Source organism: Nannospalax galili, unplaced genomic scaffold (genome assembly GCF_000622305.1).
Source record: "Nannospalax galili isolate Female #2095 unplaced genomic scaffold, S.galili_v1.0 scaffold162, whole genome shotgun sequence".
NCBI classification, from domain to species: Eukaryota; Metazoa; Chordata; class Mammalia; order Rodentia; family Spalacidae; genus Nannospalax; species Nannospalax galili.
Window position 1 is genome coordinate 517,290 of NW_008350388.1, and position 15,047 is coordinate 532,336.

The following is a 15,047-nucleotide window of genomic DNA, read 5'->3' on the forward strand; positions in this document are numbered from 1 at the left end:
ATGAGGACTTAAGAGCAAGGTGATACTATGATAGAGTATAAAGTTACATTTTTGCTGTAGTGTGTAATTTCAACCCAAGCATACCAGCTAATGCAGGCACAGAAGTACTGTCTATTTCTATCCTGGCAAAGGGACAGAGGATGAAGACTTTTGAGTAGAGTGTCTGAAAATAGCAAATTGGAAGTCCAGGGGGATCTGCAAGTGCTGAGAGGCAGAGATTCTTGGTGCCTCTGTCTTGAGAGGGGTGGAGAGAGATTGAAACAAAGGATGGAGGAAGGCCGAAGATACTTGCACCAGCCTCGTATTTCCTTCACATGGTTCTCAGAGCCTCTTGAATGTGAATATTCTCATTAGTATATCATCATTTGTACTAAAAGTACAAATGAAAAGTACAAACTGGGGCTGGAGAGATAGCTGGGGGGTTAAGAGCACTGGCTGCTCTTACAGAGGACCTAGGTTCAGTTCCCAGAATCCTACAACCATTGGAAACTCTGGTTCCAGGGGATCTGATGCCCTCTTCTGACCTCTGTGGGCACTGCATACATACGACATACATGCAGGCAAAACACTCATGCACTTAAAATTAAAAGTAAAAACTAGCTGGGCATGGTGCATGCCTATAGACCCAGCACTCAGGGGGCAGAGGCAGGTGGATCTCTGTGAGTTCAAGGCCAGCCTGGTCTACATAGTGAGTTCCAGGACAGCTGGGGCTACAGGGAGACCCTGCTTCAAAGACAAAAATAAATAAATAAATAAATAAAGCCGGGCATGGTGGCGCACGCCTTTAATCCCAGCACTCAGGAGGCAGGTGGATCTCTGTGAGTTCAAGGCCAGCCTGGTCTACATAGTGAGTTCCAGGACAGCTGGGGCTACAGGGGAGACCCTGTCTCAAAAAGACCAAAAAAAAAAAATAAAGTAAAAACTAAGGCATTACTTATTATTTATAATATAAACACGTCCACATTTTTCATTTGATTCTCCCAACTGAGGATTTAATCAAGTATTCACCCATTAAACCAATAATTAATTATAAGCACCTTCTATGTCTCAGGCAAAATACTAAAATAAGATATTGCCTCTGTTCTCAAAGGAACTCAGTCTAGAGGGGGAGATAATATCGACATTCTGCATGATTACAATGTTAAAGTATGGGAAAAAATGCACACAGTGAACCAAGAGAGGGACCCCCCTACTCTCTGAGGGTTTGGGGTCAACTTCACAGATGGGTTTATAGTTGAGCTGGGTCTTGAGGGAGGAGCAGGGTTTTGTCAGGGAGCAAAAAAGGCATAGAACACTGGAGATAGCAAGGTAAGCATTTCCAGCCACAGTGGCTTGGACAGGCCTGGTATGGCAGGCAGAGTGAACAATTCCATGGTGGTCATTCACAGGTAAAGGTGGGATCCTGAGATACAGCTGAGGGAGTCTGAGCCCCAGAGACCTAGAATGTTGAAGGTGATCTGGTATTCAACTCAGGGACCAATATATTTCTTCCTTGCCTGCTCTGGGTCTATTTGGTCCTTTGTGGATGCCTCCACCAGAGGGCAGGCAAGGAAGGGAACTGGACTGTCCTAAGTTTCTCAAGGGCTTGACTGTTTTAGTAAAACTGTGGAAACGTGTTGGGATGTCCATACTGGGAACATTATCACGATTTCAGTTTGTAATAGTCATAGTGACTCTCTGACCTTTTACTTTAATTGGAATAGTCATGTTGGGGGAAAAGCAGTCAGCACTTCCTGCCTGTGCGACCTTGGGCAAACACCTCTTGGCCTCAGCATCTTCTGCAAAAGCATTAGCTGTGCAGAATTATTGCTGAATGAGGATGCATAGGTTAAGGCAGTGAGCATGAAGAGTGGGTAATATGCTTGGAAAATGCTTACTGGCTCTGAGTGTTATTACCATGAACAACAATAAGCCTCTTGATTTGTAGTTTTGGTCCATATAACATTTCCACCTGCCTTCTTTAGCTGATGTTCTTGGTGACTCTTAGATAAACGTGTAGGGAGCAGCTCGGACCTACTGACTGGGGAAAGAGATATGGGTCACTTCTGTATGTTATTACTTATTATTACTTCTCCATATTTGCTTTTGGAACCCAGTGAGTTAGAGCATACTGTCAAGTCGAATTATTATCACTGGATTATCTAGTTAGACAGGAGAGTCCTTTCTTTCCACCATGATTTCTGACTTTAATTTTTCTCCTTCTATGTAATGGTCTATGCATTCTTTTTCATAATAAAAATGATAAGAAGCACATAGATTTGGCTCTCTTTTGTGGACTTGTGGAGAGAATCAGACTGGGCAAAGAGATACTTTAAAAACTTAAATTTTTTTTGGTTTATTTATTTTATGAGTATGAGTGTTTTGCCTACATGTATATAAGTTATATAAGTGCACCTGTGTCATGCAATGCCTGTGGAGGTCTGAAGAGGGAGTGGGATCCCCTGGAACTGGAATTACAAATTGTTGTTTGCCACCATGTTGGTGTTGGCAACTGAACCTGGGCCCTCTCAAGAGTAGCCAGTGTTCCTAACCACTGAGCCATCTCTCCAGTCCCTAAAACTTTTAAACATGCTTTTCAACACTTTTGGACAAAATAGTTTTAAAATATATTAAACTGTTTATTAGGCTTTACAGCTGGGTAGGGTTACTGATTGATTTTTCTCCTTTGGAAGCTTGTATAGTATCCTCTGATACCATAAGAGCTAGCCTTCAAGGAGGAGGCTTCTAGGCTGGTAGCAAACTATCGCTGTTGGTGCAGTAGTGGTACTTTTAACTTGTGGGTAATTAATAGCTGTCTAATTGGAATTAAAGGCCGCTCAATGGGAGGGAGCTTACGTGTGGTACTATAAACATAAAATATGCATGGCTGAAAAGGTCACAGATCCTAGAGAAAGCCCTACGTTTGCCACATCTCTAAGTCAAGGTAATTTCTTGTTTTACTCTAAATACACATCCTCATATTTACAGACAAGTGTACCTTTCACCCTACATCAAAGCAGCTTCTTTTTGCAACAAATGGAGACTATTACAGAGTCCCAGAACTGCTCAAAGGCAGAGAATACATGTCTGTGAGACACTTAACCCTAAGTGACACATCTTCAGTGCAACCTCTACACATAAGATGAATGCATCTCTTAACTCTCACTAGAGAAGTTTCCTTATGCAGCAGATGGTGACCAACACAGAAACCCACAATTGGCCAGTATGCAGAGAACAAGAGGTCGTGGAGTACTAACCTCTAAATAGTTCACCTAGGACACCTATTTCAAACCTCTGCCTCCCAGGGCTCAGGGATCAGAAGAGGAGGGGGAAAGACTGAAAGAGCCAGAGGGGTGGATGACCACAAGGAAACAGAGTCTTCTAGACAGCTAGTCAGTTACTCATATGAACTCACAGCAATAGTGACAGCATGCACAAGTCCTACGCAAGCTCAAACCAACACAGACGTGGTGAAGTGGGTAAGAAATCCCAACCAACCTATGGAACTTTTGGCAATGAATGGCTGCTGGGAGGAGGGAAAACAGTGTCTTACAGGGATGGGACTCTTGGTAGGCCCAGTGGATGAACCCACACTGAAGTACATTTAGGAACACAAATCAGACTGTATAGACCACATTATATGTATGAGAGTACATTAAATTGGGTGGGGGCAGTAGGGGCAGGCGCAAATAGGGGAGGGTATCTAAATACCACCAAGCTATAGTATATGAAAAGTACAAAAAATTCAATTAAAAATAATAAAAAATATTTTAAATTGAGGTGAACATAATAAAAATATATCGTATGTATATGACATCTCAATAATATATTTTAGAATATATTAAATTCAACAAATAACTGTGAAATAGAAGTTATAATCTCCACAGAACTTCTGTGTGTGTGTGTGTGTGTGTGTGAGAGTGAGAGAGAGAGAAAGAGAGAGAGAGAGAGAGAGAGAGAGAAAGAGAGAGATGTACATGTCTGTGTGGGTGTGTGTTCATGTGCATGAAGGTACATGTGGAAGCAGAGGTCAATATCTGTGTCTTTCTTCCTAGATCATTCGCCACCTTAATTTTTGAGACAAGGTCTATCCCTGAACCTGGAGATCATCAATTTGTGGAGGCTGGCTGGCCAATGAGCTCCAGGAACCCGCCTGCCTCCACCCTCCCAGAACTGGGAATTACACCAACACGCCCACATCTAGCTTTTTATGTGGGTGCTGGGGGTCCAAACTGAGGTCTTCATGCTGAGCCATCTCCCCACCCCACCCTAGCCCAGCACTTTTTTTTTTTTTATAAAAAGGAAATAGATTCACAGGTTATATAGTACCTGACTTTTCATATGTGTGTTCATACCAAGTTGGAAAAGGATTTAGACTTTGTAAACCAGGTGATAAAAGAGAACCGGTAAGTGAAGAGAATGTGGAGACCCGGGGCCAAGGCAGGAAGAGAAGTACAATGAGGGCTGGGTGGGCTAACTAGGCTCGACGGGGAATAGTGAGGTGCCTGGGCCTGGAACTGTGCTTAACCTAGCTGATTATTATAGAGAGGACTCAAGTCTTTCCATTAGGCGGATGGCCAAATAGGGGGACTTTTGCAGTTTCTACCAACTCCGTTGTTACATTCAAATTGCACCTAGTATATTTTACAGATAGAGCACATCATGAGACAGAGTATGCATCATCACCTGTAGAAAGTAATCTTCTGTGGTGTTATTTAGGCTCCTAACAACTGCTTTTAAAAAAGAAACCAACCCATTCTCTTCAGAAGGATGAATATATATTGAAATAAATATATATGAATATATTTGAAATGCTATGAGGTCTTTGCTTCTACTGCCTTCCAGTCCCCAAGCATGAGATACTTCCACTTGCAGGCTCAGGCCTGACAAGAGTCTCAGGGACCAATTCTATTTTTAGTTGGGGTCCTCTATATGCAAGGAACTTTACCAGAAGTAGATGAGGTTCAATAATAAGACAGCTTTGCTACCAGTGTCACCCCAACCCAGAGCTACCACAATGAGTCTTGCAGAGAATATTTTATATCATTTTCATAATAATCCTATGTCCAAGGCATCATTACTGTCTTGGTTTTACAGATGAAAAATAACTGAATTTCAGGGAAAATGAACAAGTTGCTCAAGGTCATGAAGTTAGTCCGTAAAACTGGACTGTGATTCATTTCCCAAGTATAACCACATCCCTCTAATGAACAGCTTCTCCCTACCTGGAGACCTGAGCTGCCTCCTCCCTAGCTCTTCTCTACTGTCTTCTTGGGGCTGCTGTGCTGCCATGAACCTGAGACCTATATCTAGGGTCATCTTCTGGTTCCCATAATAGGCCTCTGTGCCTCAGGCTTCTAGACTTCCCTGGTGCTCTGCCCAAGTATCTTCTGGCAGTCAACAGGTCTCTTCCAAATGCCTACCATGTACAGAGGGTCTAAGACAGTCACTGCTCTCCACAAACGTTCCTGTGGCAGTCTGCCTGATTCCACATGCTCAGAATCCAATGACAATCTAGAAGCTCTTCTCTCTCCTATTTCCCAGAGTTTCCAAGCTTGTGACCTTGGAGAGCATTTACTTTCTGGGTCCTAGCAACTGTATGTGCAAGTCCAATCTAAGGCTTTTGTTAGGGAGCATACTCATTAGATGGTTCTTCTGTCAGACTTCAAGGAAATACTGATCAGCACATAAAGAGGACTAGGTAGGAATGAGTGAAGACAGGACAACCTAGAGTCAGACCTGGCCACTCTAGAAAATATTCTTTTAGTAATGTGTGCAAGTTGAGTTAGGAGAAAGCATGTGTCAAGGCATTTGATAGAAAAAAAGACCAAGTAGACATCTTTGCTGCTAATTAAAGGGGTTGGGTCCTATTGGTTCTGCTTGGTGAGGACACATGAAGAGAAATAAAATTGAGATTATAGACTGACCAGAGTTCAGAGATATGTGTGACACTTAGACCTATTTACAAAGGATAACGTGGAAGGAAAATCTCGTTTCTAATCATTCCAGTGTCTGACTGTGGCTTGCTTTGTGATTATGCACAAAGTATTAAAATGGTTTTCTCTTAGTTCCCAGTGATAAAAGTTCAAAGAAAAGTCATTCCTACTGGAGTCCAGATTCCCTGAAACTCAAATCAGATGTCAGGTGAGTAGTTTCAATGCAACTTCATTATAGAATCCTACAGCAGTGTAGAAGATGACAGGACTTTGCAGAATGGCAACAAAAACCACTTATAAATCAGGGAGCTAGGGAAGTGGCTCAGCTGGTGTAGTGTTTGCTGGGCAAGAATGACAACCTGAGTTTGGTCTTCAGCATCCACATAAAAAGCCAGGTGTGGTGGCACATGCTTGCAAGCCCAGCACTGGGGAGGCAGAGAGAGATAGGAGGATCCTTGGGACTTGCTGACTAGCAAGCCTAATTGATAGGTCCCAGGTCCCAGTGAGAGACCCTGTCTAATGATGGTACATAGCACCTATGGCACAACACCTGAGGTTGACCTCTGTTCTCCACATGCATACACACACATGTACACGTACACCTGCATACATGTGAACATATATGCATACACACACCTAAACACACATAAAATTATAAATCAAGTTTATCTAAAAACATTAGGAACTGAAATCAGGCACAGATCACTGTCCTTGTTTTATAAATTCAAGAATTTTTCTGATATGACTGAATGAACCAGCTGAGATTTCAGAAGAAACCCTGCTTTCTACAAGCCCTTCTTATAACTTTCTACTGCACGCAAGACATCTTCATGGGGGCTTCTAATTATGCTTTTCTTAACCCTCTATATGACCTATAACCAAGTCAGCCACACTGGCATGACTTTTCATATGTGTGGTATTTGCTTTCATAAAACAGAATGAAGTCAGCAGAGGATCTATTTTCAGAGAAGGCAGAACATGGAATAATCTGACCTAGATAGATAACAGTCTCTAATTATAGAATTATAGGCTCTTGGCAGGTAGTAAAGCCAATTATGATTTGAGAGCACAACAGGGTGAATGTACTCAATAAAAAGGAAAAGTTTCATCACTCCTCCCAGAGCAAGTCTTCTTTTATGAAACACCCCTTTCCCGCATAACAATCTTTGCAGAGTTGGACTCTAATTATTAGAGTTCCAAACAACTTTGTTAGAAACAATCTTTGGAAGGGCGTGCCACTTGCTCCTTAACCAGATGGTGGGTCCTTGCCCTCACAGGCCAGGCCAGCCACTCTAAGCAGGTGAGCCTCACTCTTGAGGAATGAAAACACCTGCATTGTGTTGTGGTTACTGCTGCCACGCTGGTTTACTCTTTAACTTCCTGGCTTCAGTGTCAACAAGTGACTCAGTTCAGATTCAAGTGTGCAGGTACTCGGGTAATATTGGAAATAGAAACTCTTATATCAACTTGGGTATTTTTAAAATAAATAGGGCTATAGGCATAAAGAGAATAGAATCTATTTTATGAATATAATTGTTAAAAGTTCCAGAAATTATTTTGCAAAGGTCTACTGACAGAGACTTGGCACTCTTGATAATCTCTGGTGTCCAAATTCATAGGGGTAAGGAAGTAAGGACTTCCAAATCAAATATATGCTCGCTAAAGCCCACCAATTCCTTTCATTAACAATACTAGAATGAGGCCTCATGTGTGTACAGGTGCACATGATTATGTAGAGGCCAGAGGTCAGTCTCATATGGCGTTCTTTAGGTGCTGCTCACTTTGATTTTTAAAACAGGATCTCTCACTGGCCTGGCCTACTGATTAGGCTAAGCTGGCTGGTCTCACTGAGCTCCAGGGATCTGCTTATCTTGGGGTCACTAGGGTCAAGATTATAAATGCATGCCACCATTTTGGCTTTTTTTCTCTTGGGTTCTGGGGACTGAACAATGGTCCACACCCTTTCTTTACTGACTGAGCCATCTCTCCAGTCCTAATGTACTACTTTTCCTAAAGTGTTTCCTTTCCTAAGAGTATTTCTAGGGCCATCTAAAGCTAAGAAAATCTTTAAAAGCTTAAAAATGAAACTTTACATTCACAGCAGTACCTGGTACATGGTAAGTACTCAGGAAATACTGACTGAATATTGAATACAACAATTACCAGGGCTGGGTGTAGTGGCACACACCTTTAATCCTAGCACTCAAGAGGCAGAGGTTGGCGGATCTCTAGGAGCTAGAGGCCAGCCTGGTCTACATAGCAAGTTCCAGGCTAGCTGGGGAGACTCTGTCTCAACAAACAAACAAATAAGCAAACAAAAATTATCAAAACTTTGGGAGCTGGAAGAGATAGAACAATCCTGTCTAGCCTCCCTATTTACAGGTGAAGGCCAGAGAGGTTGATTTGCTTGTCAAAACCATATAGCTGGGCTGTCAAGGTGGCTCAGTGGATAAAAGTTCTTGCCACACAGCCTAAATTCAGTACTTGGAACCCATGGTGGAACGAGAGAACCGACTCCTGAAAGTTTTCCTCTGACCTCCACACTCACACAGTGGCACACGTGTGCACACACACTCACACACATACACTCACATGCTAAATTAAAATGTAAGAACCCACATAACTAATCAGGCATGGTAGTATACACCTGTAATTCCAGCACTTAAAAGACTGAGGCAGGAGGATCATGTGATTGAGGCCAGTCTGGGGAACACAGTGAAACCCTGTCTCAAATACAAATGTAAGCAAAACAAAACGCCAGCAATGAAACCCCAGCTATCAGCAGATCTGGTCTAGATCTCTAGATTCCTGACATCAAACCTAATGTGCCCAAATGCTCTTTCTTTCCTTGCTCCTTATGCACGTAAGCTGGTGGAAGACCCAAGAAGTCTGTGGTCAAGAACACAGACCAACCCGAAGCCCCCCATAGCTATGTACTACATAAACACCCAGGCATTCCCATGCCAGATCAATTACAGTGGAAACCTGTCTGGGGATTATTACTGCTGAGAAGTCAGTTTGACTTTAAAAAGTTACAGCACTGTTTCCTTAACCTCAGATGTAATGAATTAATCAGAGGACAAATGGTTCCTATAGAACAGCAAAGCTGCCCTACACGGCGGGGGGGGGGGGGGGTGTTCTTTAACATGTGTAAAATGCTTCCAGTGTTATTTCTTGCATTTCTGTGCTGTAAGTATCACTTAGTTGATCTGCTAGTTGTTAGCAGATGCCAGATGTTAGATGTCAGTAAAAATCTCAGCAGCAATATGATTAAGAGCAAGGAAGGCACAGAACTTACTCATGATTTCGTGGTTTTCTGGAAGAAGTGGTGGGCAGGAGATAAGGCAGAGAGATATCAGCAGAGAGACCAGGTAGGGCCTTGCCTCTATTTACCTACGTTCCAGGCCAGTCAGCACTCATTACTTTGGTGAAGCCAAAATTTATTTGAACAGGAGGTGGCAGAGTATGCACTTGACCTCAGACACTAAACACTCAAGTTTTAAAAATACTGAATTGGGATGTCAGCTTGATTTTAGAGGCATTCGGTGAGCTCAATGCATAGATGAGAAGAAATCTTAAAGATTAACTTTTCATCACAGAAGCAAAAGGATTTAAAGAATGCCTATGGCTGGCTGGCTATGCCAGGCATGCGTCACTTGCAGACACCTGCCACTCCCTGCCTCACGCTCCATGGACTCCATCAATAGACATTACCTGCCTTGGCTGGTTGACTTTCGCTCCGGAAGACAACAGTAATCGAATAACATCCAAATAACCACCTTGGGCAGCTAGAAAGAGGGCAGTGGCTCCATCCTAAGAGACAACAAAGGTGTTGAGAAGTCATGTTCCATATTTATGTTAAAAAATAGATTCATACATTTGATAAAGTTTCCCATTTGCATCCCCTTTTATGCTTCTATCCTTTTGCTAATTAGGAGCTATTAGATAAACATACTGTAAGCATTTATTGCTTTTGTGTGTGTGTGTGTGTGTGTGTGTGTGTGTGTGTGTGTGAGCACAGGCCAGAGGATGGCCTCAGGTGCCATTCCTCAGGAAGACACTGTTCACTTTGTTGAGACAAAGTCTCTCACTAGTTTGGCAGTCATAGGCCTGGCCAGTGAGTCCCAGGAATCTGCCTATCTCATCTCCCAAGCATGGAAATATATGTCTAGGCTACCACACCTAGCTTATGAAGACCCAGGTCTTCATGCTTATAAGGCAAGAATTTTACCACCCAAACCATCTCCCCAGACCCCGTTTTGTGTTTTTATGAATCGGGATTAAGTCTCCTTTCTGGGTCTTTCCTACCTGCTTCTCTTTCTTGCTCCTTCATCTATGTCCCTTCAACATGCAGTTTCCCCAAGTACTGAAAAGCATGATGGCTCAGTGGCAGAGGCATGCCCAGCATGCACAAAGCCCTGGGGTTGATAGATCCCCAGCACTGGAAAGAAATGATGATTTTAGAAAAGCCACCTCAGAAAGAATCTCCACCAAGTTGCTCCCTGACAGTCCAGCAGACACCAACATCAACAAACACAAAAGGCAATCTTTCATAAAGCCCGATGCAAGGACTCCAATTTCCTTGAGGTAGGTAAGTAGGTAGGGGTGTGTGTGTGTGTGTGTGTGTGTGTGTGTGTGTGTGTGTGTGTGTGTTAGTGTGTGTGTTTCCTGAGCATTTTTTTTTTTCCAGAAACACGGTCTATAAATGTCTAAGGTGCATATATACCCACACAGTCACTTGGTGTGGCGGGCCAAACTTCACTCTTTCTACACTGTACTGGAAAACCTGAGCACATCCTTGTGGAACTAATACCCAGTGAGCCCAGCTAATTACCACACCTTGCTCTGGGAGCACTAACCACAAACTGAAACCCAAAACACCTTTCCCCACAAGCCCAACCAGGGGTGTTATCTGGAGGGTGCTGGATTTCCAGTGGGTGTTGGCTGAGCTGCCAGACTGCCGTCAAAGAAATCATACAAAGTGAATCACCCAGTACACATTTTAAAGCAGATGTTTGATTATGGGGATAAAAATTTTAACTGCTTCTTAACATGTTGCCACAGATAGTATCCATGCCCTTAACAGCTGCTAATTCAGTGGAATTTTCTGAAACACTAGTCTTGCACTGAATTTTTCACTGTGTATTTTAAGTTTCAATTCCCAAAAGTTTTCAGGGGTCCTTAACTCTTGTCCCCACTCTGTATTTCAATTGTTTTTAATATTTGGGCTGAGGAGTGGGGCAGCTATCTACACATGTGTATGCTTGGGGGGGGGTCTTCCTTCTGGTCCAACACTGCCAACATCGTGTTGACATATTTATTGGAGGTTGACCTTTGGGCCTCATGCTGGAAAACTGGTCCTGACTATAGATGTTACTGATCCGAACAGGGGTGATAGATCTTGTCCTCAGGTGATGAGACAGGCCATGCCTTTCAAATGCATGCCCTCACTGACCTCAAGTTTTCAAACAGTGCCTGCCAGAAGTATGTAGGAAAAGCCTGGGAGAAGGCTGGTATCAATATAAAATGGGCATCCACAAGATGGGCCCAGAAGATTGATGCCTGAAAAAGGAAAGCCAAGGTTTTAACAGTTTCAAAGTTATGAAGGTGAAGAGGACTAGAATAATGAGGAATGAAGTTAAGAAATGTCAAAGAACAGCTGTCATGAAAGCGACCCCCCACTCCCCCCAAAGCACACACTGCTAACACTCCCATTTCCATTCCTGCAGCAGCTGCTAGAGCCAAAATTCCAGCCCAAAAGGCAACAAAGGCCCTTGGCCAGAAGACCCCAGTCCTAAAGCATCTACTCCGAGGCAGCTCACAGGAAGCATAAGAGGCTCGAAGAAGGAATAAAGATTCTTTTTTGACATGTTTTTTAAAAAGAGAAATATTTGGACCATTTTACTTGAAGTAAAATGGAAGTGATAGTGCATGGAATTTCTTGAGTCACCTTATAACAGAGGAATTTACTATGACCCCCACCCAACTCTACATCTCTAAGAGCCTTCTGGAAGGATTTTATCTAACGAATATGATTCTATAGCCATAGTCAATTTGGAGTAACTATTAATGCTTATGATACGAAAAACACAACTTTCTATTTCCAAAGTCTTTGGCTTTTCCTAGTCAACTTATAGATATAAATAGCCATGTACACTCTTAGTACATCCTTTCAAATATTGCTATATATGTGTACCACATGCATGCAGTGCCTGAGGAGGACAGAAGAGGGCGTCAGATTCCCTGGAACTGGAGTTACAGCTGGTTGTTAGCTTCCTTGTGTGTGTATATATATATGTGTGTGTGTGTGTGTGTGTATTATACATATGTGTTAGTGTGTGCATGTGTGCTGATGTGTGGTTGAATGTGTATGTTCACATTGCTTTTGTCTTGAGATAGAGTCTCACTATGCAGCCTTGGTTGGCCTGGAACTTACCAGGCTGGCTTTGAACTCATAGAGATCTGCCTGCCTCTGCATCCTGAGACTACACCTAGCCACTTTGCTTTCTGAGATGGGGGTCTCACACTGATCCTAGAGTGTACCAGTTTGACTAGATGAACATGCCATCCTCCTGTCTCTGCCCCCATAGTGCTGGGATTACAGGTACAGAGCACAGAGCCTAGCTTTGTAGGTGGGTACTGTGGATCAAACACAGGCCCTTGTGCTTGCACATCAAATACTTCACCAACTGAGCCCTGTCTCCAGCCCCACCTATGTTTCTGAGACTTGGACACGTATTAGAACCTCCTCAGGTTGTAGTTGTGACTTTAGAAACTGGTTTGGTTGGCCTGGGGTGGTAGTGGCCTGGGGACTGGTATTTTGAAAGCTTTGAGGTGTGCCTAATGGGCAACCAGGGTTGAAGAGCACATATTAAGTAATCAGTCATCCTTCTGGTAATGCTGTACGCTCAAAAAGTGGTACAGATTTTGAAGTACCAGTGGGCAAGGCTAGCTGCTATGAACTTCAAAGAGGCTTAGGACTTGTCAGAGTTATCTAGGTCATCTCTGGAAAGGATATTCAAATGGAAACATGCTCACCTACATAGCCCATTACACGGCTATGAAAACACAGTGCCCTTAGCATAAGGGCTAACTGTCCACTTACAAGTTAGTCTAAGACACAATTCCTGGATTACTGGAACTAGGATTCCCCTCCCCTCCGCGAGACTCTGTCGTCACTTCGTCTCCCCTATTTTATTTTTCCGACAAAACCAGAATACATTTGCCATAAATCCTGTGGAATAACAGTGATAAAAGAGCCTTTGGGGGCTGTGCTAATTGCCAATTAGCTGAGAACAGACCTGCACTAGCAGCCGATCCCTTTCTAAGTTCTACCTTGTGCATCCTTCCCCAGGTCTTTACCCATCCAATCTCACTTCGCTTTTGAATACCTCAATTTCTCCTCTCTGTACCTTTCTTCACAAATAAGTCTACAGCAGGAGAGCATATTTAGGTTTTCACCAGGTCCGTACATACAATGGACTATATGGTTGGTCATGTTACACACAAATATGTATCATAAGAGTTTTTGACTGCATGGATATCGGAAATGTCTCAAATGTAACAGGTTTAAAAGGGAGAACAAAGGTGGGTTAACACATGGTTTCTAGTACACGGGGATCTCATCTTGTCAGCTCTGTCTTTGCCCCTTGACATCTCAGATGAAAGTCTCACTGTTCATTAAAAAAATACTTGAAAGTTAGCATTCTGACTTTTGAATATAGATTGCAAAGTTAGGTGGGATAACGGAATGGGCAAGTGCCGCTGGCTGTCTCCTTGAAACTCACATAAAGTTGGTCATGGATGTTAGCTCCATGTTTCAGTAGGGTCTCCACCACTTGCATGTGCCCGTACTGACTAGCAGCCAATAAGGCAGTGCCCCCGTCCTATGGAATGAAAGGATAAATGCATTAGAGGTGATGCAGCTTGTGTGTTACCAAGCCTGAACTCTCCACACAGAATTTGGAAGAGAATCTTCCCATAGATAGTAAAGTCACTTTCCTCTGTTATCTCTTTTACCTTTTACTATTTGTTTTTCTTTAAAGATTTATTTTATTTTTTATTTGTGTGTACATGTTCGTGTCTGTGTGAGTGTATGTATGCCATGTATGTGTGGGTGCACTCAGAGGTCAGAAGAGTGTATCAGATCTGTGGAGCTGGAGTTATAGGCAGTTGTTGGCTGTGGCTGCTGAAAGCCAAACTCGGGTCCCCTGGAAGAGCAGCAAGCACTCAACCAGTGAGCCATCGCTCCAGCCCCTTACTGTTTCTTTATAATCATGAAAGAGGACATTTTAAGGACATGAGCATGTTGTACCCTTGGATGACTTGCTAGGGACATAATACAGTCATCTCAGTAAGTTATTATGATGAACTTAAAAGATTCCCTGCACAAAAGGAAGAACCACCCATTTGCCTTACAATACGGGAAGTGAAGTGCAGAAATCGCTGGCCAGTACTGTCAGTTCCATCTTGTAATCACCAAAAAGTCTTCCATGGCTTCCAACCAGAGGCCCTTTTGACAGCCACTGATTTTCCCCTGTGGTGCTACCAGTTATAAACCACCGAGTTTAAGGTGCTTAACCCACTTGGCCATTGCTTTCACGGGGCAAGAACTGCCTCCGGTAAAGGAGCAGATGATGACAGCATCACATGCTTCTTCTTGTCCTACTTAGCATTTTCCAAACATGTGCCAATTTGTCTGGGTGTCTTTTAAAGTATAGGCCCCGAAATGAAGCAGAACACGGTAAAGTAACTGCGCTCTAATGTGGAACGGGGCATTCCTTTGTTCCGTCAACTCTACTTTTATCTTTGCAGCTGAAATTAGAACGAGCTCTTATGCCACCACATCACACTACTGACTCACTGAGTCTGCACTCAATGAAAACCATTAATAATTTTTCTCAGGTGTTACTTGTGAGACATTATCTTTTCCCATCTAGGATTGTTACTTGATTCTGAACTGCTATGCAGACTTTTAAGCTAATTATGAATAACTCAAGATCATGCAACTCAACTCAAAAATAGGAATAATAAACACGATAGTACAGTTCTAAGTTTGGGCATAGGGTTTCTATTCAAAGAAAATTTTACTTTCAGAAGGTCTGATTCAGAGAAAAAAGGCCTTTTAACTAG

General features: G+C 42.9%; 1 protein-coding gene across 3 annotated transcripts in view; it reads right to left on the bottom strand.

The window, feature by feature from the left end:
* Positions 1–15,047, bottom strand: part of Ankrd29 (ankyrin repeat domain 29) — a 54,643-nt gene that overhangs the window by 13,058 nt on the left and 26,538 nt on the right. For 2 of the 3 annotated variants that reach the window (XM_029570702.1, XM_008847615.2), the window contains 2 exons: positions 13,703–13,801; positions 9,630–9,728 (listed from right to left, as the gene is read on the bottom strand). In XM_029570702.1, coding sequence (XP_029426562.1) covers positions 9,630–9,728; positions 13,703–13,801 — 198 coding nt within the window. The remainder of the gene's footprint in view (positions 1–9,629; positions 9,729–13,702; positions 13,802–15,047) is intronic. The other variant, XM_029570703.1, reaches the window with a different exon arrangement.